The 24,800-nt window shown below is 35.2% G+C and overlaps 1 protein-coding gene across 3 annotated transcripts in view; it reads right to left on the bottom strand.

Moving 5' to 3' along the window:
* The window catches only part of DYNC2H1 (dynein cytoplasmic 2 heavy chain 1), a 367,349-nt gene that overhangs the window by 152,845 nt on the left and 189,704 nt on the right, over positions 1–24,800 (bottom strand). For 2 of the 3 annotated variants that reach the window (XM_007191229.2, XM_057552950.1), the window contains exons 71-76: positions 18,407–18,472; positions 16,558–16,608; positions 15,687–15,764; positions 13,773–13,904; positions 12,715–12,787; positions 1,818–1,978 (exon numbers count right to left, since the gene is read on the bottom strand). In XM_007191229.2, the coding sequence (XP_007191291.2) occupies positions 1,818–1,978; positions 12,715–12,787; positions 13,773–13,904; positions 15,687–15,764; positions 16,558–16,608; positions 18,407–18,472 (561 nt within the window). Of the gene's footprint in view, positions 1–1,817; positions 1,979–3,161; positions 3,212–12,714; positions 12,788–13,772; positions 13,905–15,686; positions 15,765–16,557; positions 16,609–18,406; positions 18,473–24,800 lie in introns of those variants that run through there. The other variant, XM_057552951.1, reaches the window with a different exon arrangement.

Below are 24,800 nucleotides of genomic sequence, written 5' to 3'. Positions count from 1 at the left end.
GAGAGTCCTCATATTTTATTGGGTATATGGTCAAAACACTGAAGAATACTGTTATAGACTACTTCAAACCACAGTGATCTCTCTTTTCATAATGAATACAAGATAGCATTTCATTGCTTTTTAGTTGACTTTTACAAGTACTGATTTTGCTTTTCAATTAGACTATAAAGTTTTTGAGAGTGGGAACCACACGTCTAATTCATTGCATACAAAAGCATGTAACAAAACAGGTAATAAATACTCATATATTGATTTCTTTTTAATTTTCAAGATCTAACCCAGAACTAAGCAAATAGGAGGGATAAAACAAATACTGGTTGAACTGTTTAGATGCACATATTAGTTTCCTATTATTAAAATGCAAAAAAAAAAACCCTTGAAACAGTTGAAGGAATGTACAACAGAATCAGAGGGGAAAAAAAACAATAAGCACTTTGCTGAACTGAAATGGTAGCTAAAAATAGGAACTCAAAATTTTCTATAAGGCATAAATTGAATGAAAACAGCTTAAAGGTTCATGAAACCTTAGAAGAAAACATATACTCTAAGAAAAAGTATACATTTTTAAAAAGCACAACAGGAAATGTCAAGAAGATGGTTAGTCCCTACGTCAAAAAAAAAAACAAAAAAAAAAAACCAGTTTCTTGAAATGAAAATTAATTTTTTGCATTAAGAATATATTATTATCCTTAGGACATACATTCAGCATAGCAACAAAAACTTTAAAATAACAGAGATTTATGACTAAATACGTCTGTATTTAAAGGTTTTACAATATTAAAAAATTTTGCAAGTACACAAGTCTAGAAATTCATATAGTCAAACTTACAGTGAGTGCAAATAGTTTTATCTTTCTGCCAATATCACTGCTAACAGATACAGCCTGTAGAAGAGGGCTCCCCTTCCTCAAGACATCTCACTGACAATTGAATATTGTCCTAATATATTAATACACTATAACTAGGATTGAATGAAACTCCCTAGAGTTAGACAGTGCAAAACCTGTACAACTAAGCCTAACTCTCTGCTGTTTTGCTATCTTCTACTTATATTCCTCATAACATTCTCACTTGTCAATTTTTGGTTGCCTTCAAAGTATTCTGCTTTTTTAATCATTATTAATTATTTTCCCAATGAAAAAGATTTATTTTTTTCACATGTCAAAAATTGAGGGTAAATTAAATCATTTTCAAACTTACATGCCAACTGAATTGAAAAAGAGGTGCTAATCTGAACAAACTAAAACTCAGAAATTTAGCTCAGGACAAAATGGTATTGTATTAGACAAATATATTATCTTATCAGACTTCTGGAGGTTAGAAGTCCCACTCTTCTATTGATCTATTTTTAAATCAAGGTGTCAGGGTTCGAAAATAAAGGTAGTACTGCAGGGCTGTTCTTTCTGGAGGCTTTAGGAGAGAATCCTTCTGTTGCCTTTTCGAACTTCTAGAATCCACCTACATTTCTTCGTCTGTGGCCCCTTCTACCATCTTCAAAGCCAGCAGCACAGCAACTTCTCACCTCTTTGACCTCTGCTTCCTCACATCTCCCTCCTTCACTCTGCCTCTTCGGCCTCCTTCTTAAAAGGACCTTTATGACTATATTGGGCCCAAATGAATAACCCAGGATAACCTCTCCATTGCAAAATGCTTAACTTAATTACATTTGCAAAGTTCCTTCTGGGGATCAGGATGTGGACACTTTCCAGGGACATTAGTTGGCACACCACAACAAAAAATGTCTGTTCCACTAATAGCATCAAGTATGGCAGGAAGATCAATAGCTGTAGCAAAAACAGCAGGGTAATATGTACTGACCTGATGATAACACTCTCCACTTCTCTCAGCATTAGCAAGTTCTTGGAGCTCCTGAGAAGGATCAGCACCCGGGGAAATGATTATCAATATGGGTTCAATTTCTAGTGTCTCTTTGTATAAACGTTTGAGATTTAGAGGAGGTGGGGACAACTCTTTCAGTCCTAAAAGATATATTAAAGAAATTACAAATAAAAAGCAACATGAACCAGAAAAAGTCTATTAAAACTAATTGCACGATATATAACAGATAATAACTAAGTGAACTATAATCCTATACATATTAAAGGTTTCTCATTCTAAAATCATTCATATACTAGTAAGAACTAACATTTATTGAATGCTCAAGGTGCCAGGCATTTTTCTAAATGCTTTACATCTATGACATCATCTAATCCTAACAACAAAGTTATGAGGTAGGTAACTTGATTACCACATTCAACAGACACAATCAGCACTGTGGTCTTAATATACAATTCTCTCCCTACAAAAGAAGACTGAAGCCAACCATCTTACCATACAGGTTTTCATTCATTTATATGATAACTGAGAGCCTACTCTCTGCCATGCATATGCGGAATCAGATTTCCACATGATATGGTAAATAATATCACTGTCATGATATAGGATAAAGAGTTATTTCTTATGTCCTTGCATTAAGAGAAAAAAAAAGTGGTATAGAATGAAAAAATGCTTATTTTGGAGACAGAAATATAGGTCTCAGTTTATGTTTGTTAGCTAAATGACCCTATGCAAATCACTAAAATGCACTGTGCCTTGGTTTCCTCAATTGTAAAACAAGGATAAAACAATCCATAGGTCATTTGGAGGCAAAACAGGATACAAAATAAAAATAGATTCTATTTATTCATCCCGTACTCTATGCTAAGCATACTCAAGAAAATTGAATGTCTTCCCAAAGACCACCCAGCCACTAACTTCTAACTGTATTCAAGGTAATTCATCTGTGTTTTTTTCTATTCTGAAGCTCTTCACAAACTGTAAAGTCCTACACAGACAAGAAATTATAACTTCACTATTATATTTAAAACTCTTCTGCTAAAATTTTATTTCCATTATTAACGTATTTGGTAAAAGCCAAGCTAAAGAAAACCCGCTTCAATTAAAAATCAAAAATACACTTGTCTGAACTGAGCTAAAAAGAAGAGTATGACACAAGGGTTTAAAAATAGAGGATTAGAATGTAACAGAATGAGTACAGAGGAAAGAAGGGCTTCCTTATATCCTCAACTGTAGAAATGAATAGATAATATTGTACCTCAGAAATCCTAAAACAGCAGGAAAAGACATTCTTAAGGACTTCTGTAACAAACACTTTAAAATATGAATTCAATGCCATCAAGATGGGCTAAAACAGGCATTTCTAGATCACCATCCTGAAAAGACAAATTTCACATCTGAACTCTTCCCCTGTATTCTTCACAGCAGCAATAAACAATGCTAAGCAAGGATTTTCAAAGACAGAAATATTCCTAATACTAGGTGAAATTTACCCCAACAGCCATGTAAAATTGATGAATTGCTTCTAGAGGCATATCTTATGAATTTTGTTTTTAATTAAACTTAAACTGGTAACACTCATGCTTTGTAATAGAAAAGAATTCTTATATACTCGTGGCAATGTAATAAATATTTTTATTTTCATATGTTCATTTATTTATTCATAAATTCTCATAAGCATTCTAGGCCAATTAAATGTACTGTGATATGATAAAATGCATCAAAAGTCTTAAAAATGCACATTGCCCTTGACTCAGTAATTTAAATTATAATTAATTCAAGAAATAATTCAGAATATGAATGCAGAAGTATGTACAATAATTTTCATTGTAGCTTTTAATATTAGTTAAAAACTGGGGGAAACACAAGTTTTTAAAAACAGTAGTCTGAATGAGTAATTTCTGATAGTGATATAAAGGAACTGAAGTTACAAAAATGGTGAAGTAAAAGATCATGCACTTAAAATTAAATTAGTACTGTTTGAGGAAAGCATCCTAGGAACTTGTTTGGAAAACTGGGAATTTTTGAAGAAAGCACTAACCGTTCTGTCTCAAGACTGCTGTTCCGGACTAGAGCTGCAACATTTCCAGCCTCCAGCCAACTCTGCTCGCTTCAGACTGGCCACCACAATCCTAACTGGCAAGAACCAATTCCTTAATACCTATCCTATTGCTCCTGCTTCTCCTGAATTCAGTGGTTTTTGTATATTGACAGACGCCTTGGTTTGTCTCAAGTCTGAAGTCAAGGGGAGAGTCCGTCAGCAACCAAGGACCTCTCTGTTCAGTCCTGAGAAGGATTTTCCTCAAATTGTAGGGCTTGTCCCTATACTTGTGGCCCTAAATATATAAAGGTATATGGTTATACCATCCCCTAGACTTTCTCTAATTGTTGAATATTGTGCAATGTTTAACATATTAAACGATTAAAGCCATCTGTCCATTTATCTTTATTTCAAAAATCTGAGCATATGTCCAGCATATACTTGAGCTCAGTGTTGGATGGTGAAATTTAAATGTGGATAAAATAAAAATAGTATACCCATGAAAAGAAAAGTAGATTAGGCAACATGATACCATATTGTATATGCATCTATGTGCCTAAAAAGAATAGAAAGGTGTACATAAAAATGTTAATGATGATTATCTTGTAATGATGGAAAAACAGATGTTTCTCATCTTTTTACTCCTCTATATCTTCTCATAGACCTCTAATTAGATGTACTATGTGATAAGACTATGTCAAAATGTATATAAAGATATTTTCATATAAAATGACCACGAACATTTTTATTATATGCAGTATGAGCTACTGTCAGTTTGTTGCAAATGCTCCTGAGAAGGATAGGTAATTCTGGTATAATATATTTCTCCTTATCTTTTCTAACAACTACAGGCATATCTCAGAGATATTGCGGGTTCAGTTCCAGACCACCGCAATAAAGCGAGCATCGTGATAAAGCAAGTCATATGAATTTTTTGGTTTTCCAGTGCATATAAAAGTTATGTTTATACTATACTGTAGTCTATTAAGTATGCAAGAGCAATATGTCTAAACAAACAATATACCTTAACTAAAAAATACTTTATTGCTAAAAAATGCTAACCATCATCTGAGCCTTCAGCAAGATGTAATCTGTTTGCCGGTGGAGATTCTCGCCTCATTGTTGATGGCTGCTGACTGATCAGGGTGGTGGCTGCTGAAGGCTGGGGTACCTGTGGCAATTTCTTAAAATAAGACAACACTGAAGGTTGATGCATCAATAGACTCTTCCTTTCACCAACGATTTCTCTGTAGCGTGCAATGCTGTTTGGCAGCATTTGATCCACAGTAGAACTTTTTCAAAATTGGAGTCAAATCCTGACACTGCTTAATCAACTAAGTTTATGTAATATTCTAAATCCTTTGTTGTCATTTCAACAATCTTCACAGCATCTTCACCAGGAGTAGAATCCATCTCAAGAAGTCACTTTCTTTGCTCATCTGTAAGAAATAACTCTTTATCCATAAATGTTTTAATCATGGTATTGCAGCGATTCAGCCACATCTTCAGGCTCCACGTCTGATTCTAGCTCTATTGTTATTTCCACCACATCTTCAGTGACTTCCTCTACTGAAGTCCTGAACCTCTCAAAGTCATCCATGAGGGTTGGAATCAACTTCTTCCAAACTCCTGTTCATATTGATATCTTGACCCCTTCCCATGAATCGTGAATGTTCTTAATGGCATCTAGAATGGGGAATCCTTTCCAGAAGGTTTTCAACTTACTTTGCTAAAATCCATCAGAGGAATCACTATCCATGGGAGCTATAGCCTAAGAAAATGCATTTCTTAAATAACAACACTTGAATAGCAAAATTATTTCTCGATCCATGGGCTGCAGAATGGATGTTGTATTAACAGGCATGAAAACAACATGAATCTCATTGTATATTCCCATCAGAGCTCTTGGGTGACCAGGTGCATTATCAGTGAGCAGTATTATTTTAAAAGGAAACTTTTTTTTTTTTTTTCTGAGCAGTGGGTCAACAGTGAGCTTAATCTAGTATACCATGTTCTAAACAGACATGCTGTCATCCAAGCTTTGTTGTTCCATTTATAGAGCACAGGTAGAGTAGATTTTTAGCATAATTCTTAAGGGTCTGAGGATTTGTAAAATGGTAAATGAGCATTGGCTTCAACTTAAAGTTACCAGCTGCATTAGCCCCTAACAAGAGAGTTAGCCTGTCCTTTGAAGCTTTGATGCCAGGTATTGACTTCTCCTCTCTAGCTATGAAAGTCCTAGATGACATCTTCTTCTAATAGAAGGTTGTTTCATCTACATTGAAAATCTATTGTTCAGTGTAGCTACCTTCAATTATTATCTTAGCTAGATCTTCTGGATAACTTACTGCAGCTTCTACATCAGCACTTGCTGCTTTACTTTGCACATTTATGTTGTGAAGACAGCTTCTTTCCTTAAAGCTCATGAACCAATCTCTGCTAGCTTCAAACTTTTCTTCTGCAGCATTCTGACCTCTCTCAGCCTTTGCAGAATTGAAGAGAGTTAGGGCGTCTCTCTGGATTAGGTTTTAGCTTAAGGGAATGTTGTAGCTGGGTTGATCTTCTATCCAGACCTCCAAGACTTTCTCCATATCAACAATAAGAATGTCTCACTTTCTTATCAGTCATGTGTCACTGGAGTAGCACTTTTAATTTCCTTCAAGAACTTTTCCTTTGCATTTATATCTTGGCTAACAGTTTGGAGCAAGAAGCCTAGCTTTCAGACTATCTCAGCTTTGGACATGCTTTCCTCACTAAGCTTAATGAAAAAGACACATGACTCCTCCTTTTCCTTGAGGCCATTTTAGTGTTATTAACTGACCTAATTTCAATTTGTTGTGTCTCAGGGAATTGGGAGGCCTGAGGAGAGGGGGAGAGATGGGGGGAACAGCTGGGTGGTAGAGCAGTCAGACACACATAATGTTTATCACTTAAGTTCAATGTTTCATGTAGGCATTATTTGGCACCTCAAAAACAATTACAAGAGTAACATCAAAGATCACTGATCACAGATCACCATAACAAATATAATAATAATGTAGAAGTTGGAAATATTGTGAGAATTACCAAAATGCAACACAGAGACACAAGTTGAACAAATGCTGTTTGAAAAATGGTGCCAAAAGACTTGCTTGACACTGGACTGCCACAACCTTCAATCTGTAAAAACTACAGTAACTGCAAAGTGCAATAAAACAAGGTATGCGTATACTGACTGAAACATATGTTTTATTTGGAAAATACATGCCAATACAGAAATTATCTTTTAAAAGTTAAAATGATTATCATATCATTTCTTAATTTAACAGACATTTTAAACTCCATGAGGCAGGAATTATATCTGTTTTGCTCACCATTTTGTATACAGAGCCAAGCATAAATTCAATTACTATTTCTAATGTTAAAATCCCACAGAAGATAAATATATATTCATTAATCCATTTTATACAATATTTCAAAGTATTGGAACATTTTGGATTTAGAGAAAAAACTCATGAAAAACATTTTACTGTTTAAGATAACACAGGTGACACTCATGTTACTGGGAATTGCATGTTAGCCATTCCACCCACAAAACTCCAGTAAAATCCACATTGCACTTTAAGTGAACTTAGTCTATATATAATCATTGGTTTTATTAACCCAACTAATTTTGACTCATGCCAGCATTTGAACTGTCAGTGTCAATCATTCAAAACTATTCAATAAAGTTAAAGAGCCAAAAATGTTCATTGCATTGTGAATTATCAAAGTGTAAAACTACTTGTAAATCACTGAGATCTTATATTTTGACCTTGATGGTTAAAATACATCAATTCTCTCAAAAGAAAAAAAGAACTAAAAATAAGTCAACGAAATAACTCTAACCTTTACTGTATTTTATTTTACTCAGACAAAATGTTGAGATAATAAAAAAGAAATAATTTGCAGTTTAAAAAGGAAAGAATATTGCTCCTGTACTTTTTAGGTACCTGAGTAAAGAAAGCAGCAAATTACTATCAAACTATTATATAGTTAGCAAGTATAATTGATTCATTCTTCCTCATTCATCTCATCCTCCCTAACAAAGAGACTGATAAGAAAATTACTTTTCCTTTATCAGAGAGAAAAGACAACTCTTAAAATGTAACACAAATATCAATAAAAAGAAGGAAAATCGACAACCACTATCTAACCTAACACACATCAACCAATTAAATGGGAAAATACTCTTTAGAAATGCAATAATACTCAAGCTTGGAAACAAACAAAAAATGTCAAACATTTTGTGGTAGAGTAAAATTCTAAAGAGATCACTTTCAAGATTCCTACCCCTTGGCTGTTCAATCAAACACTAACCTAGGTACTTCTGTGAAAGGACTTTGTAGATGTAACTAAGGTCATGGATCTTAAAATAAGATTATCCCGTATTATCCAAGTGTGCCAATTTAATCACTTGAGCCTTGGAAAGCAGAAAAACTTCTCCAGCTTAAAGTCAAAGAGATGCAGCCTGAAGAGAGAACAGGAAAGATGAGGCAGAGGGGGCGGTCAGAGATGTGAAGCATGAGAAGAAATCAATCTGCCATTGCTGGCTATAAAGAAGGATGAAGGGGGCCACAAATACAATCAAAGAATGCAAACACTTCTAAAAACTGAGACAGACTTCTAAAAACTCAAAGTGACAAAAAGAACCTCGATTCTCCAACTGCATGGTGCAAATTCAGCTGAGTGAGTTTGGAAATGGATTCTTCCCAGAACCTCCCAATAAGAGTCCAAATGACCAACACCTGTATTTAGCCTTGGGCAACTTGGAACAGAGAAACCAGGAGGGCCTACCAGACATCTGACCTACAGAACTATGAGATGATAAATGGGTATTGTTCTAAGCTGCTAATTTGTGGTAATTTGTTACAGCAGCAATAGAAAATGAATACACATTTCCTTACGTCCTTCCCTTTCTCTTAGACACAGACTTCACAGGACAGATTGAGCTATGGAAGCAAAGATCATGGGATGGGATGTTAGCATGGATAAGAGAAGTAGAGGAATGTAAAACTAGGAAAGTTTCAAGGCTCAAAAAGACTTTTTGATGAAGAACCTTTGAGAAGTTACTGGTTCTTGTAGCTATTGCACCATCTTCTGTGAACATGAATACCTCAATACACACAGCATAATATTGTGCTCAGAATAGTTATTAAATCAGAATTACAGAAGCCAGAATATCTGCATCTGGTAACTGCTATTTTGAAAAAGTAAGGCAGTAGATTCAAAACTGCTATTTTGAAAAAGTAATGCAGTAGACTGTGCTAGTACACAAGGCTTGGTTTGTAGGATTATATTAAAGCAGCACGCCTGAAAGTTTTGAGGCGTGTTCTGCTAACTTAAATCTTCAAACCAAAACTACTTTCATAAATGCATCTTTATAAATTACTATTTTAAAGTTTATAGATTATAAAAAGGATTGCTAAAACTTAATAAAAGTCTTTCCATATGAATAATGTTTGAGAAATTACATTTGAAATCAAATCTCTAAAATTTGATTAAAAAGATAAGTGCTTGTCATTTTCCAGCAATATGAACTTTTAAAACTTATTCATACAGTAAAACCTCCAATTTTATATAAAAACTGTATTAATAAAACCACTTGACCAAATACAAAGTCATCCAGCCATATACCAGTATATATAGCTTTTGCTTAGAAATAGGTAGAGTATAATTTTAGAAGTATATTAAACTTTCAAAGCATTTGAATATGTGCATATCATGAGGTTTTCACTTACTGCCATTAAACCTTAAATGCCATTTAACCTAGAGATGAAATAATACAATACAGAAGTATTCCAGAGAGTAGGTAGAGGGTCAAACTACAAATTCAATAAGAAAGGTCATGTGCAATGTGGCACAAAGAGCATATTTTTAAAGACTACATGGGTGAGAAAAGAATAGCCTCCTAAGAACCTCTCTGAAATTGCCTCATTTTACTTAAACTTGCATTTGAGTTATAGGAACAGACAAAAAAAATATATAAATGAGCAAGAAATATATCAGTTAGTGTGAAGAAATGGGTAAAGAATTAAAGCAGGTAGATGTGTTGGTACTGATTAGATGGCCTGGAAAGGCCTCTTTGAAAATGCAACATTAACATCTGAATGATACAGAGGAGCCAACAATTAATAACAAAGAAAAAACAAACAAAAACAGAGAACAAACAGTGCAAAAGCCCTAAGGCTGTTTCCCCCACGAAGGCACAGTGGCAGGCAAGAAGGAAGCAAGATGAGGTTAGAGAAGAAGGTTGGGGCCAGACTGTGTGGGGCTTTGTAAGCTTATACAGTTGACCCGTAGACAATGCAGGGGGGTTATGGACACTGACCGTCCACAGGCAAAAATCTGAACATAGCTTAGAGTTGACCCTCTGTATCCGTAGTTCCTCTGTATCCACGGTTCCTCCATACCCGTAGTCCCACATATTCAGATTCAACCACCTGCGGATCATGTAGTACTGTAGTATTTACTATTAGAAAAAGATCTGCATAAAAGTGGACCTGCACAGTTCAAAACCATGCTGTTCAAGCATTAATCATATATTAATCTGGAATTCATTCTAAGTGTTTTTTGAAAAGATTTTGGAGATTTTAAGCAAAAAAGAGAGATGATTTGATTTAAGTTTTTAAAAGCTCACACAGCCTTCTGGAGAGAATGGACTGAAGGGGAAGTGCAAACTGAGGCAGGGAGACCAATGAGGAAAGCGGTCTCTTTAACACACACTTACAGTGCCCATGCGCCAGAAGCTGTTTAAGGCACTGGGGCACAACCATGAACAAAACAAAGCTTGTGCCCTCATGCAGCTAATATTCTAGTTGGGGAAAAGGAAATTAATAAACAGGTAAATAACAATATGTCAGATGGTGATAATAGTTAAAATAAACAAGGCAAAGGAGGATATGGAGAACTGAGGAAAGAGTATGTTATTATATAGAGAGTGCTCAGAGAAAGTATTAACTTAAAAGATGACAGTTGAGCAGAGAAGCAAGGGTGATAACTGGGGGTAGAAATCTGCTGGAAAAAGGAACAGCAAGTGCAAAGGCCCTGAGACTGCAGAAACAAACTTGCGGCACTAGAAAAACAGGAAAAAGGCTACTATGGTTGGAAAAGATTGAGCAAGGGTGACAGTGATAGGAGATGAGATCTGAGGGGAAGAAGAGGACCAGAAGAGGTAAGACCCTGTAAGACACTGGAGGAACTCTGAGAAAGATGAGGTGCCATCAGAGAGTTAGAATGGAGAAGTGATATGATCTAACTTATATTTCAAGAGACACTCTAGCTGCTATGCTGAGAATAAACTGGAAGTGGGAAAGAAAGAAAGCCTGATATGATGGCGGCTTGAACAAAGTGGTAGGTGGTAGTGGAAGTATGAGAAGTAATTAGATTCTCCACATTATGAAGATAGAGCCAAAGCTATGGCAGTAAATGAGGTGAGAGATGATGGTGGTTTGCATTAGATTGGTAGTAATGACACCAAGTAAATGAATTCAGAGTAAGTTTTAGAGTTGGAGCCAAAAGGATTAGCTGGTAGATTGGGTATACGAAGTAACGAAAAGAGAGAAAGGATTACTTCTGGGTTTTTTGTTTTGAGCAACTGAGTGGATCCTAGTACAGACAAATCAAAAGTTCTGTATTGGTCATCTGACATTCATAAGAAAACATCAAATGAGCACCTGTATATATGATCCTAGAATTCCACAGAGAGGTTGGGGTTAGAAATAAGAGATATAAGAGTCAGTAATTTACAAATGATATTTAAAGTCAGGAACTGAATGAGGTCATGAAAGAACGTATAATAATGAAAGAAGGGAACGCAGGGCAAGACTGCAGTGGAAGGAAGAATACTCCAACATACAAAGAAGCAACCAGTAAAGGAAAGTGAAAAGGAAAATCCTAAAAGGATTGAGACATGAAAGAGGAAACATAATAATCAAGAGAAGAAAGTGGAAAGTGTTTAAAGAAGGAACAAATGGACAACTTTGTTGAGACATCAAGTAAGACAAAAGCACAGAAGTCACTATTGGAAATAGATATATGGAAGAAGACCTCATTAACCTTAACAAGAGCAATCTTGTGTAACTTTAGGGAGGAAGTACAAATAGAATGAGTTGAAGGCAGAATAAGAGTTGAGGAAATGGATTACCGTGGTCTTTGACTATGGACACACTTTCAGGATGTTTTGTTGTAGAAGAAAATAAAGAAATGGGATGACAGAAAGGGGATAGAGGGTCATGGGCAGCATTTTTAAGACAGGTGATACTAAAATATGTTTGTATACTAACAGAAAGGATCCAGTAAAGAAGGTGAAATTGATGATGCAGGAAAAAGGGATAATGGCAGGAATGAAAAAGGAAAGAGCAAATGGCTGGCCTTTAATTGGAGCAAGGACATTCATTCAGAGTAACAGAAGGGAAAGCAGAATGAGTTATGAGTACCAGTGTAGGTAGCTGGTAGAACTGTTAGTGGGAAATAAAAACTTTCTGTCGTATTGCTTCTATTTTCTCAAAAAATGCTAGTAAAAGGTTACTTCAAGGGACTTCCCTGGTGGTCCAGTGGTTAAGACTCCATGCTTCCAGTGCAGGGGGTGCGGGTTTCATCCCTGGTAGGGAAACTAAGATCCCACATGCCCCGTGGAGTGGCCAAAATAAAAACAAAAAACAAACAAACAAAAAAAACCAGGTAGAGATTGTAAGATAAGTAGGATAAAGGGGAAAAAATGTACAATCTTTCTAAACTAAGGTCAGCATAGAATAAAATGTAAATTAAAAACAAATAATTCAGGTCAGTGGTCTAGTTCTAGAAAAGAAGTGTACTTACCCAGAGTTTTACATGCAAATAGAGTCATGGCACTTTGCAATCTGTCTGGTCTGAGAGCCTGTACCACAAGAACCTTAAAATAAAGTGCAGAGTATTTTTAAATAATAAAGTTCCTACAACAGCTGTAACTAAACAATAGTTAATGTTAAATTAAACAAATGTTTACCACAATATTTACTATGCCTAAAACTGTCACAATAGGTATATAAAAAGACACATCTTTAATAGCCAAAATATTACTAAAATTCATCAGATCTATCATCAAAAGTAAACATCAGCATGTAAGGGTCATAGCGTTAGCTATGTCTTCAGGAACTAATAAAGGGCCCAATGGCAGGTGAAAATAAGCATATGTAGGTAAAGCATTCTTGGTGACAGCAGTGCAGAGGCATAAAACTCAACTAAAATTTTCAAACTACCAATTTTATGCTGAATCATATCTATCTGTTCCTAGATGTTTAAGTTTTCAAATGAAGTTTTTCTCAGTTTTTTTTTTTTTCCATTGTTTTTAAACACACTTGGTGAAATAGAATTCAACAAGGGGCAGAAGCACAGCCAGCAGCCTAGTTAAGAGATATAAATGGAAGGGTCATTTCCTGGAGCGTCAACTCCTGTGTCCTCTCCAACCTAAGACTTTGGTCTAGCCAAAAGACTGAGTGGAACTCACCAGTAGGTTTCATCATTCTATTTCGAAACAAAATGGAAAAAAAAAGTTCCCTGTTCCTCACCATAAGGTCTTTTCCTTAGAGAGAACCCTGGGAAAAGAGTGAAGAACCTGTACAATCTATACCTTAACTTCTTTTGGTAAGACATGTTCTCTATTGAGAAATTCCCCTTGGGTCAGAGGCAGAGGAAGTAAGAAAAGCTACAGTGGGAGACACCCTACCCAGAAACGTTGTCAATGATTTCACTGTCTGGACAAGGTAGCAAAAGCAGAAAGCCCTTTCCCACATATGCCCATTAAGGTTATGTGACACCCTAAAGGCAAAGCTTTTATTTAAATGGCTTCTGAGTGACAAGAGAAACATTAAATACATTTACGCGTTTAGACAATTTACCTGCTGAAATAAGGAAACTTTCTTTGCAAGAATAGATGGAAACTCTTGCTCACACACTGAATTATGATAATAAGTATGCCACAAAGCTACGTCTTCAAAACAGAGGGTCTGATAAAGACTGGGGAGAGCAATCTAAAAAATAAAAATAACCATATATACTGAGCTACAAGCAAATATAAATACACACATCCATACTAAATAACACACACACTAAAAAAAGTAAATGGAAACCAATTATTGATGTTTACCATTTGTTTTCTAATTGGTGTTGGCTTATTTAATCACTTCTAGATCAGAAACAGTATGGCAGACTTATCTAATCCAGAATTAAATAAAAGCAAATATTTCCAAAGTAGTACTAAATCAATACTTGTAAGTTAACAAATCTTTTCTCTACGTAAAAACATTTGTACCTATCTCCACCTTGTGGAGAAAAGAATACTTTCATTAAAACCATGTGCAAATTTTAACCATTGCCAGAATGGAGTTCCACGTTAGAGTGTAAAAATATGCCCAGTTTCAAATCTTGACTCTATACTTTCTCAGTGACCATAAGTAAGTGACTATATCACTTTGGGCCTTAGTTTCTTTACCTGTTAAATGAGGACAACAACAGTAGCCCCCTCACAATGTTGAAAATATCTAATGAGATGATCCATTTTCAAATTCTGCATAATACCTTGAACATAGTAAGTCATCAATAACTGCTGGCTACTCCTACAGTTTTAACCATGTGCTACTGTACCATTAGAATAGATGTGAAGAAAAGCAGGCAAAGGAAAGGAAGAATGGAAACATATGTAACAGATTTTGAGAGAAGTATATTTGTCTTTCATTCCCCACAAAAACAACACTTTAGCCTGAGTAAAGAACACAGACAGAACTGCTGGGAGTTAGGCTTTTTCTTCCCCATGCCCCCATCCTCACCGCCCAAGTCATACCAGGGGAAAAAACTGTGAGGAGAGGAAAGAAGGAAGGAGAGAAAGAGAGGAAAAAAACACTATATTTGGAAAACCTACATATCAAAGGCATGTAGGAAGGTGGTGTCAGAATGCCTGAATTAAAATCATAGTTCCAAAACTTCCCAGCTATTTGACGTTGGATAAATTATTTAACCTGTCTACACCTCAGTTTGCTCTTCTCAAAAACAGGCATAATTATGACCTCTTCAGTAGGTCATTGTGATAATAAAATAAGATAATGCATCTGAAGTATTTAACATGATGCTTGGCACATAACAGGTCCTCAAAAATATGTATGAAATTGAAAAGAAAATAGGTTCATGCATTTTGCAACTCGCTGCACTGATTCTTATTTCTCATCTATAAAAAGAAAGTTAATAATACCTCCCTCTTAAGGTCTGTGTGATAATTGAGTAAGATAATTCATTTGAAAATGTTTTATAAACTAAAATGATAATAAAACACTAATGTATATTATAAACTTTCTCTGAATAGGAAAGCCTTCCTTTCCTAAATGTTTTGCATTTCTTTACTTAACAAGAAATTAGTATGTGAAAAAAAGCATCATTATAATTTTTAGGTTAACACAGTTAAGATTTTTTCCCAAGTGTAACCTCTCAGTAGATCAACTGTTCAAACAATTTTAACTGTATCATGTTGATTATTATTAAGTTTGCCATTAGGAGTTCATGAAATAGTTCAGAGGTCCTGCCCAATAATCCAGAAATCTCTTCAAATTCTCACTATTTTTCATAATTATTGATTTTTTGCATTTTATTAAAATTGTTTAAAGGACTAATCAGAATAATTCTTGGATATTCTTTTACCCAGGGATTTTACATCATTTTCACAAAAATATCAACATTGAGTATGAATAAGTAGCACATAAAAATATAAACAGAAATAACTCAAATACTAAAAAAATAAATCTCTCATAGTAGAAGAGGAATACCTTTAATGTTGCCACTGCCCAACTTCTTTCCTGATCTATCCAAGATGGAAGTTGATCACGTATTCTTTGTTGAGAGTCCTTTTTAATAAGAGCAATTATTTTCCTTAGTATATCTGGTAAAACTCAGACTTTAAAAAAATTAAAAATTGACCAGCTAATTTTATGAACACTATTTTGAAAAAAACTCATTCTATGTATTTTTAAATTTTTATCTATTTTACAAGTCAATATGGTAAAATTCTACATAACATAAGGTACTGGTAAACATTTAGACAAATGTTACACTCATTTTCATAGGGCTTAATCTTTTGTGAAACTTCAGAAAAACTCAAATGTAATAAGGAACTTCCATAGAATTATATTATTTTTAATTATATTTTGCATTTCAGACATAATCTAGGTTTCACATTACAGTTTGGATAGGTTGCTTTGAAGAATAATATTATCCATTACATGTTTAAATAGAAAATTACTAGAGAAAAAGCTAAATTTGAATAAAGTTGACAAAAGTTAAATGAAGTAATTTTTAATTTTACTTATATAAGAAAATGTTCCTAGTTATGAGATTTGATCTTCTTCGAATTACAAAAGTGTTCTTGGAACCAAATATATACACACTGAAAAAAAGAAACCATATTAATTTCTTATATTTAATTAATATTTTCAAAAGAATACATGTCCTCAAGGACAAAAAAAAACACATATAGGTCCATTTTCTATTACGGCAATAGAGGCAAGGATATAGTCCTCTAATTAAAATATAATTTCAACAGTAATTTAAAACTTCTCTCAAGCAAATTATATTTCACGAAATCAAAGCCAGAATTATTTTCTCTAAGAGTGATATAATAACTTTGTTATTTTAACTTACAGCTTTCCGCAACATGTCTCCAACAACCACACCTGTAAATGTATCCCATTCCTATTAAATAAAAATATGAGAAACACACAAAAAATATTCTAACCATTTAACAAATCTTTTTAAATTTCCCCATAAGACAGCTTACAATTTAGCTTTCTAAAAACATGGAAAAAAATAAAACTCCTTTCATACCTTCCTACTTCTACTACATTAACATTATAAGAATGAGTTCATGTACCATACCAATATAAAACATTAAAATGAAATCTACTAGAATAATTTTAAGACAAAAATAGAACTACATTATACATGTGAGTCTCAACATCTAAAAATTTAAATGTCTTATTCAATTAGCATTTGTCACTACCTTTAATTTTTCCTATTATATACCACTCCTCACTAATAGATAAGCAGTAAGGTGCACCAAAAGTTTAAAAATTGTGTATATTGGGAAAAATAGAGAAAAGTACTACCATTAACTTATCTTTTCCAACATATTGGGAGAAGACTGCCATTACTCCTTTTTTTTTTTTAATTAACCCATGGAATCAAAATTGATCAAGTGTTACAGAATCTAGAGCTCTTAGAAAATCTATGTCTTCACTCTGGGTTATCTATTCAGATAATTATGGGCACTACCATATTATTTGTTACACATTGGCCAGCAAATAAAGCCAAGACATATTAAAATTTGAGAGCAATATGGAAAAATTACCAAAGCAACATACTTCCTGCCTCCACCCACTCTGACCACTCATTCTCCCTACTGAAGTTATACAGTCACGAATAAATAAAATACAAATTATCACTACTACTTTACACGAGTCAAAAAAAAACTGTTCTCCTTTCCCAATGATAATTTATTTATACTCCAGGTGGGAAAACTAGGGAAAATTAAGTCTTATACAGCAGAACATATTGAGCATGGTGAAAAACATTATACAGGAGGGAAAGGCATCAAAGTAAATAGTGTAAATAAAAAGAGTCAAGTTAAATTTGGAAGAAACTATACAAGTCAGCCAGAGCATGTGGAGTTAGAGAAAAATAAAGAGAACAGTCACATGGAATGGTATGCATTCTTCTAACTATTCAAATGAGGGGAACCCAGAGCACAGTTAAAATCTGACCATACAGAGTTAAAGGTTACTAGGTCAAAGTGCACTGTCCATATATACTATTCCCTGCCACCCTGGCTACTGAATGTTCACTTTAATGATAACGGCATAATAATGAGAAAAATCACTTACAAATAATTTTTTTAATATTAGAAGCAGGTCAGAGATGGATTACTTAGCTCTGTCTTGAAGGAAATTCTTTTCAAGTTTGAGAGGGGGTTATATGGTAGACCAGAAATGAAGTCACAGACAAAAAAAAAGATAAATTATACATTAAAAGATTAACATAAACCTGCAGGCTCAAAGAAGGCTTCTGAGAACTGCTCACCCTCTTGCTTCATCTGCTGACTCTGAGCAAGTCAGTGGAGGTAATAAATAATGTAGTGGCATACCCATATTGTTTAACTATTTTATATTTATCAGTTCCACTGCTTAGACAAGGAAAATAAGAAGGCTGACTCTTCTGGTACCCTGGAAAAGTGGACTTGTGTTCAGAAAAATCTAGGTAGCATGGTAAGTTAGAGTTCTTTCCCTGCCTTACCATTGCTTCAGAATACTGGGCTCACCCAAAGGAGAGTAGAACTGTAAATCAGCATCTTACACTAAACTTCTAACTAAGTAAAAGATAAATAGATTGACATGTAATTTCTAGCCTTAAGTAACTTCTAATCTAACCATAAGTCCGCCCATTACCAGATTTCTATGCAACTCTTTTAATATTTCTCTTCTTTCCTTCCACTTACATTTTCTTGAAAAAGTTCAGGATGCATGCCTCGAACGAAATGCAAAGCGAACATCAACTGATCAGCCTGAAAAGAATAACAGATGTTATCTTGCTTTTTCTAAATTTGTGTTTTTGGAAAAGCATAGTCCTTAAATTTTGGTTCACAAAATCTGTATTCTGTCATCTAATAATCTACTTTTATCAATATAAGAAATGACTATTCAGGTGGCATCTACATATGACAACTCTTCTAAGTTGGGGATGAGAGTATAGAGAGAGTGCTAACACTTTTAGAGACAGTGCTAAGGATTAATCAGTGTGTACATCTCATTAAAAAAAACAGATTTAACTAGCTGAAATATGATTATGAGGTTTAGATTAGTCATTACTAACCAGATCAACCTTTTGCATTAGTAATCTTCAATTTGTCATTGTGTATGTTATATTCTCCTGAATATTCTGTATGCCCCTAAATCAAGAAACTTCACTTCTAGAAATTTATGCAAGGGATCATAAATGTACTCCTAGAGAAGAAATAAGGATATTCATTGCAAGCTTTTTAAAATATTTATTTATTTATTTGGCTGTGCCGGGTCTTAGTCACGGCACACGGGATCTTCACTGTGGCACATGGGATCTTCAGTGCAGCGTGCGGGATCTTTGTTGCATCATGCGGGGTCTTTGGTTGTGGCATGCAGACCCTTAGTTGTGGCACGTGAACTCTTAGTTGCGGCACGTGAACTCTTAGTTGCAGCATGCACGTGGGATCTAGTTCCCTGTCCAGGGATCAAACCCGGGCCCCCTAAATTGGGAGCATGGAGTCTTAACCACTGGACCAGCAGGGAAGTCCCGCAAGGCTTTTTATAATGGAGGGAAAACTGAAATAAATGTTCGAAAGTCTATCATGAATAACAGTCAAATCAAAGTGTATAGCATAGCTCATATTGTTTATTTAAACAAATATGTTTATATAAACAGATGTGGATATATATCTGCAAAAGAAATTAGAAATAGATATCAAAATTTTTATCAGTGATTTATTTTTGAGATTACAGGTTATTTTTATTTCCTTATTTTCTCTCAGGTGTATTTTGTAAACTTTCTAAAATAAGCTTATATCATTTCCGTAAAAAACAAACAGCAACCAGTTTACTAACATAACAAAACCATCAGCTCAAGCACCATCTTTCCTACCAAGTTCTAATTCAAACTTTATTTAGCTTTTCCCATATTGTAAATAATACTTTATTCATATCTAATATTATATCTGCGCATGCTTATAAACCTACAGATAAATATAAGGATATTACAATACAATATATGCAAAAGATATGCTCAACAAAAAAAGATCCTCCTGCAAATACTACGAGCAAGTGATCTCCTTGCCTGCAAGAAAACCACCCCTCTGTTGGAAAAATCCAGTGTCTTGAATAATACAATACAAAAGAATAATTTATTTTATAAAAGTATATATTGGTGGGCTTCCCTGGTGGCGCAGTGGTTGAGAATCTGCCTGCCAATGCAGGGGACACGGGTTCGAGCCCTGGTCTGGGAGGATCCCACATGCCGTGGAGCAACTAGGCCCGTGAGCCACAACTACTGAGCCTACGCGTCTGCAGCCTGTGTTCCGCAACAAGAAAGGCCGCGACAGTGAGAGGACCGCACACAGCGATGAAGAGTGGCCCCCGCTTGCCGCAACTAGAGAAAGCCCTCGCACAGAAACGAAGATCCAACACAGCCAAAATAAATAAATAAATAAAATTAATTAATTAATTTTAAAAAAAAGTATATATTGGGTATGTTTGTGTCTGTATATATACATATATATATATAGCAAGTACTCAATAAATATGTATTAAGTGAATAACTAAAAAACAAACATATGTTCACAACTACAACATAGTCAATGAGTGAAAATAAAGCATTAAAAACTGGAAGCAGATGGCCATCACTCAGGTATGAGAAAAACAGTTACAACCAACTACAGTGTATATAAAATAGCTACCATGTGACTTAAAATATATAAAAAGCAAGGCATATCATTGGGAGAGATGTGTGATGTTCTTAGGAATTGGAAGGTTAGAATTCAGGTTTGGCTGGGGACTTCGCTGGTGGTCCAATGGTTAAGAATCCGTCTTGCAATGCACTGGACACCGGTTCAATCCCTGGTCGGGGAACTAAGATCCCACATGCCGCGAGGCAACTAAGCCCACGTGCCACAACTACTGAGCCCACACACTCTGAAGCCTGTGCATCACAACTAGAGAGAAGCCCACACACTGCACTGAAGAGCCCACTCTCCGCAATGAAAGATCCCGCATGCCACAACTAAGACCCAACACATCCAAAAAATAAATAAATAAATAAATATAAAAAAAGAGAATATTAAAAAAAGGAATTCAGGTTTGGGATTGAACAGTAACTAGCTGTATAAGGTAGTAAGATGCTTATTTTACACACTAACGAATATTGTAAATGATTATAATAGCATCCCTCATCTAAGGTAAAGAAATAATGATTAAGATAAGACAATAAATGTATTACTTTGAAGGCTTTATCACTTAATAATATAGTTAATTCTTTTTTTCACACATATAATGCACACAAAATATTAATACATTTATTTAGCCATTTCTTTCTTTGAACTAAGGAAGAGTAATGTAGTCTCTAGTGTTAGTGGAGAGAAGACTCTACAACTCTCTGAGCCCCAGATTATCCACTGGAGTCAATGAACTACTTTACTGATTATTACTGAGCCCAAGCTCTAAAATGTTGGCAAAAAATAGGCACATATTATGTAGTCAGTAAATGGGTAATGGTGGTCATCCTTTTCTTTGTTTTCTGGTCACAGAAGACATCCTGACCTTAGGGATCAGCCTATAATCAAGTTGGCCCAATCTCAATATATCGCGCCACAGATAATGGCACAAGGGATGCCATATGACCTAAGCCAGGCCGACCAGGATCATCTTCTATGATTTTCCAACTGGGAGATGGCAGAAGAAAGCTGTTTATGGCAGCTGTCTGGTTGCCTAGCTGTACCAATGAATCCCTTTAGCCATAAGAATTTAACAATGATTTTGTAATGAGGAACAATGATAATTCAAGAATGAACCTAAAAATACAGTTTACTGAGAGACAGAGGACACATTTCCAATTACACTGAGGTAAAATCAAGAATGAATTAATCAAGCTTAAGGATTTTCTGAATATTTGTTTCAAAAAAAATATCCTGTCAATAACCAGAGTTTAGAAAACATTTTGGACCTATAATATCCTTGATCTTCCCAGCTTATGAGTCGGAAAGTTTGGGTGTTTTAATTTAAGTTCAATTTATTTCAATATGCTTGGGTTCTGTTACGAAATAATTTAATATCAAGAGGATACATAATAAACAAAATTTCGGGGCTTCCCTGGTGGCGCAGTGGTTGAGAATCTGCCTGCCAATGCAGGGGACACGGGTTCGAGCCCTGGTCTGGGAAGATCCCACATGCCGCGGAGCGACTAAGCCCGTGAGCCACAATTGCTGAGCCTGCGCGTCTGGAGCCTGTGCTCCGCAACGGGAGAGGCCACGATAGTGAGAGGCCTGCGCACCGCGATGAAGAGTGGCCCCCGCTTGCCGCAACTAGAGAAAGCCCTCACACAGAAACGAAGACCCAACACAGCCATAAATAAATAAATAAATAAATAAATAAATAAATAAATAAATAAACAAAATTTCAACTGATCATCTACATAATTAACTAGCTGAATGAAGAAAAACAGTTAAGAGACAGTAGACCACTGGATGGTATATGTCAGCCACATATTCCATACCATGCCATCACACACACATCATACTCTAGTAAAAATTCAAAAAGAGTGAGACTATTAGAGCAGGATTAATACAATATGAGGGAATCTTAAAGTCAACTTTATAGCTGATAAGAAGTTCACATTTCCAAATGTAATGGTTTATTTTAACCACATCCTATTACCAAGATGTCTTTGGCATCATGCAAAATGGGTTTGAATTCTAGCTCCAACACCCACTACATCTGAGTAACCTAAAGAAAGGTTAAAGCTCTAAATCTTGGCTTCTTCCTTTATATAATAGAATTGTTGTCGGAATTAATTAACAATGTGTTAAAGCACTTAGTGCCTAGAACACTGTAAGTCTTAAAAGGTGACAGATAGTAACTATCTGTTTTACAGTAAAAAGATATAGTACGTAATATTGGAAAGGAAATTTATTTCAAAAATATTCCATAAATCCCACAAATCTCAGAGACTAAGAAGCAGTAGAAACTATAATTCATTCATTTTATTTCTACTCTAGAATATTCATTGCTTTCAAATATGTTTAATGAAAAGTCTAAGTAGATGTTACCATATGAAGAAAAATCTTGTTTTAATCTCTAAGAAGTTGATATAGGATAGAACTTAGGCACTCACACTTGTGCTTGAAGCTAAATCATACGTTTTAAAAAAAGAATCCCATGCACATTTACTTATACTTCGAGAAACTCTAAAGGGTTAGATACAATACTAAAAGTTTCAAAGTTATCTAAGCAGATGAAAATTATCTAAATTACCAAGATTCACTTTAATAACCAGAGGTTATAAAATTTCTAAACACCCAACCAGAGAACTTCCACGTTTTTATTATAAGAAAACACATTTTGATAGGAAAAATACCATGATTCAAATTAAATGAGATGTAAGATAAATACAATCATGAGATGTTGTAATTATTTTATTTGTAAAACGTAATATTCATCTGAATTTTAATCAATCAACTAGCAAATTCATTTGAAGAAAGAGGCAAGGTGAGCTGCATAGGCATAAAGCTTAGAAGGACTTTGCATGAAAAAACTTCTATTTATACATCACCAGACATTCTTCCTATACCATTTCAAATCTTTTAGATGATACTTCCATGAGGAAGGGGAAACAGTAAGAATCATATGGTCCTGAAACATTTTCTTCAACCCTTTTCTGTACTCTCACCCAATATAGTTGGAAACTATTTAATACGCCAACAAATTCCATTATTTTGTATCTATTCAAAACAATAAACTGTGATGAAGAAATGATATATAAAGGTACTAACTTGTACATAGTTTTACTATAATCATCATAAGTTTGGGGAAATCAAATGTGCTACTTACCCTATAATTGTCTAAGGTACTTAGGTTACTGAAATAAACACTTTTGAACTCATGAATAAAAAAGAATGATATAGCTAATAATCTAAACTGAAAGTACTAGATAATTTTCCCCATTTGGTTTAGTTCATTAAAAGTCTAAATTTTCTGCTATAAAACAAGTCAATCATTTTTCTGTTCCAGGTCAAGATGCTTTCAGTTCAATGTTATGTGAATACTAATAATTCTCTATTTCAAGAGTCTATTGTTGTCATACTGCTCTCACTAACACAACAGCAAAATCAGCATGAGAGAAGCTCTGGCAGTCAGTTTAACGTGATGCTAACTGCTAAAAACAGAAAACCTTTCACTAAAATATAAAATTGGTTCCTTCCTAAGTAAGGTTAGAGTGCTAAATCTTGAGAAATGCACCTCAGTTTTACAATTAATGTGCTTTCTGAATTGTTATTCACCACTGAAACTCTATGGAATGCTGAATTCAAGATGAATACATTTAATATTACTCCTATAGAAATAAGAATTTTACAATACAGATATTCCATTATCAATTAAAAACATGTCTTAAGAGACCTTCAAGATGGCAGAGGAGTAAGATGTGGAGATCACCTTCCTCCACACAAATACATCAGAAATACAACTACATGTGGAACAACTCCTACAGAACACCTACTGAATGCTGGCATAAGACCTCAGACTTCCCAAAAGGCAAGAAACTACCCATGTACCTGGGTAGGGCAAAAAAAAAAAAAAAAAACAGAGACAAAAAAAATAGGGACAGGACCTGCACCTCTGGGAGGGAGCTGTGAAGGAGGAAAAGTTTCCTCACACTAGGAAGCCCCTTCACTGGCAGAGATGGGGGGTGGTGGGGGGGAAGCTTCGGAGCCACAGAGGAGATTGCAGCAATAGGGGTGCAGAGGGCAAAGTGGAGAGATTCCCGCACAGAGGATCAGTGCTGACCAGCACTCACCAGCCTGAGAGGTTTGTCTGCTCACCTGCTGGGATGGGTGGGGGCTGGGAGCTGAGGCTCGGGCTTCGGAAGTCAGATCCCAGGGAGAGGACTGGGGTTGGCTGCGTGAACACAGCCTGAAGGGAGCTAGTGCACCACAGCTAGCTGGGAGGGAGTCCGGGAAAAAGTATGGACCTGCCTAAGAGGCAACAGACCATTGTTTCGGGGTGCGCGAAGAGAGGGGATTCAGAGCACTGCCTAAACAAGCTCCAGAGATGTGCGAAAGCCACGGCTATCAGCATGGACACCAGAGACGGGTA

The sequence above is a fragment of the Balaenoptera acutorostrata genome, chromosome 9 (assembly GCF_949987535.1).
Source record: "Balaenoptera acutorostrata chromosome 9, mBalAcu1.1, whole genome shotgun sequence".
Classification (NCBI taxonomy): domain Eukaryota; kingdom Metazoa; phylum Chordata; class Mammalia; order Artiodactyla; family Balaenopteridae; genus Balaenoptera; species Balaenoptera acutorostrata.
This window is presented reverse-complemented; position numbering and strand designations above follow the sequence as displayed.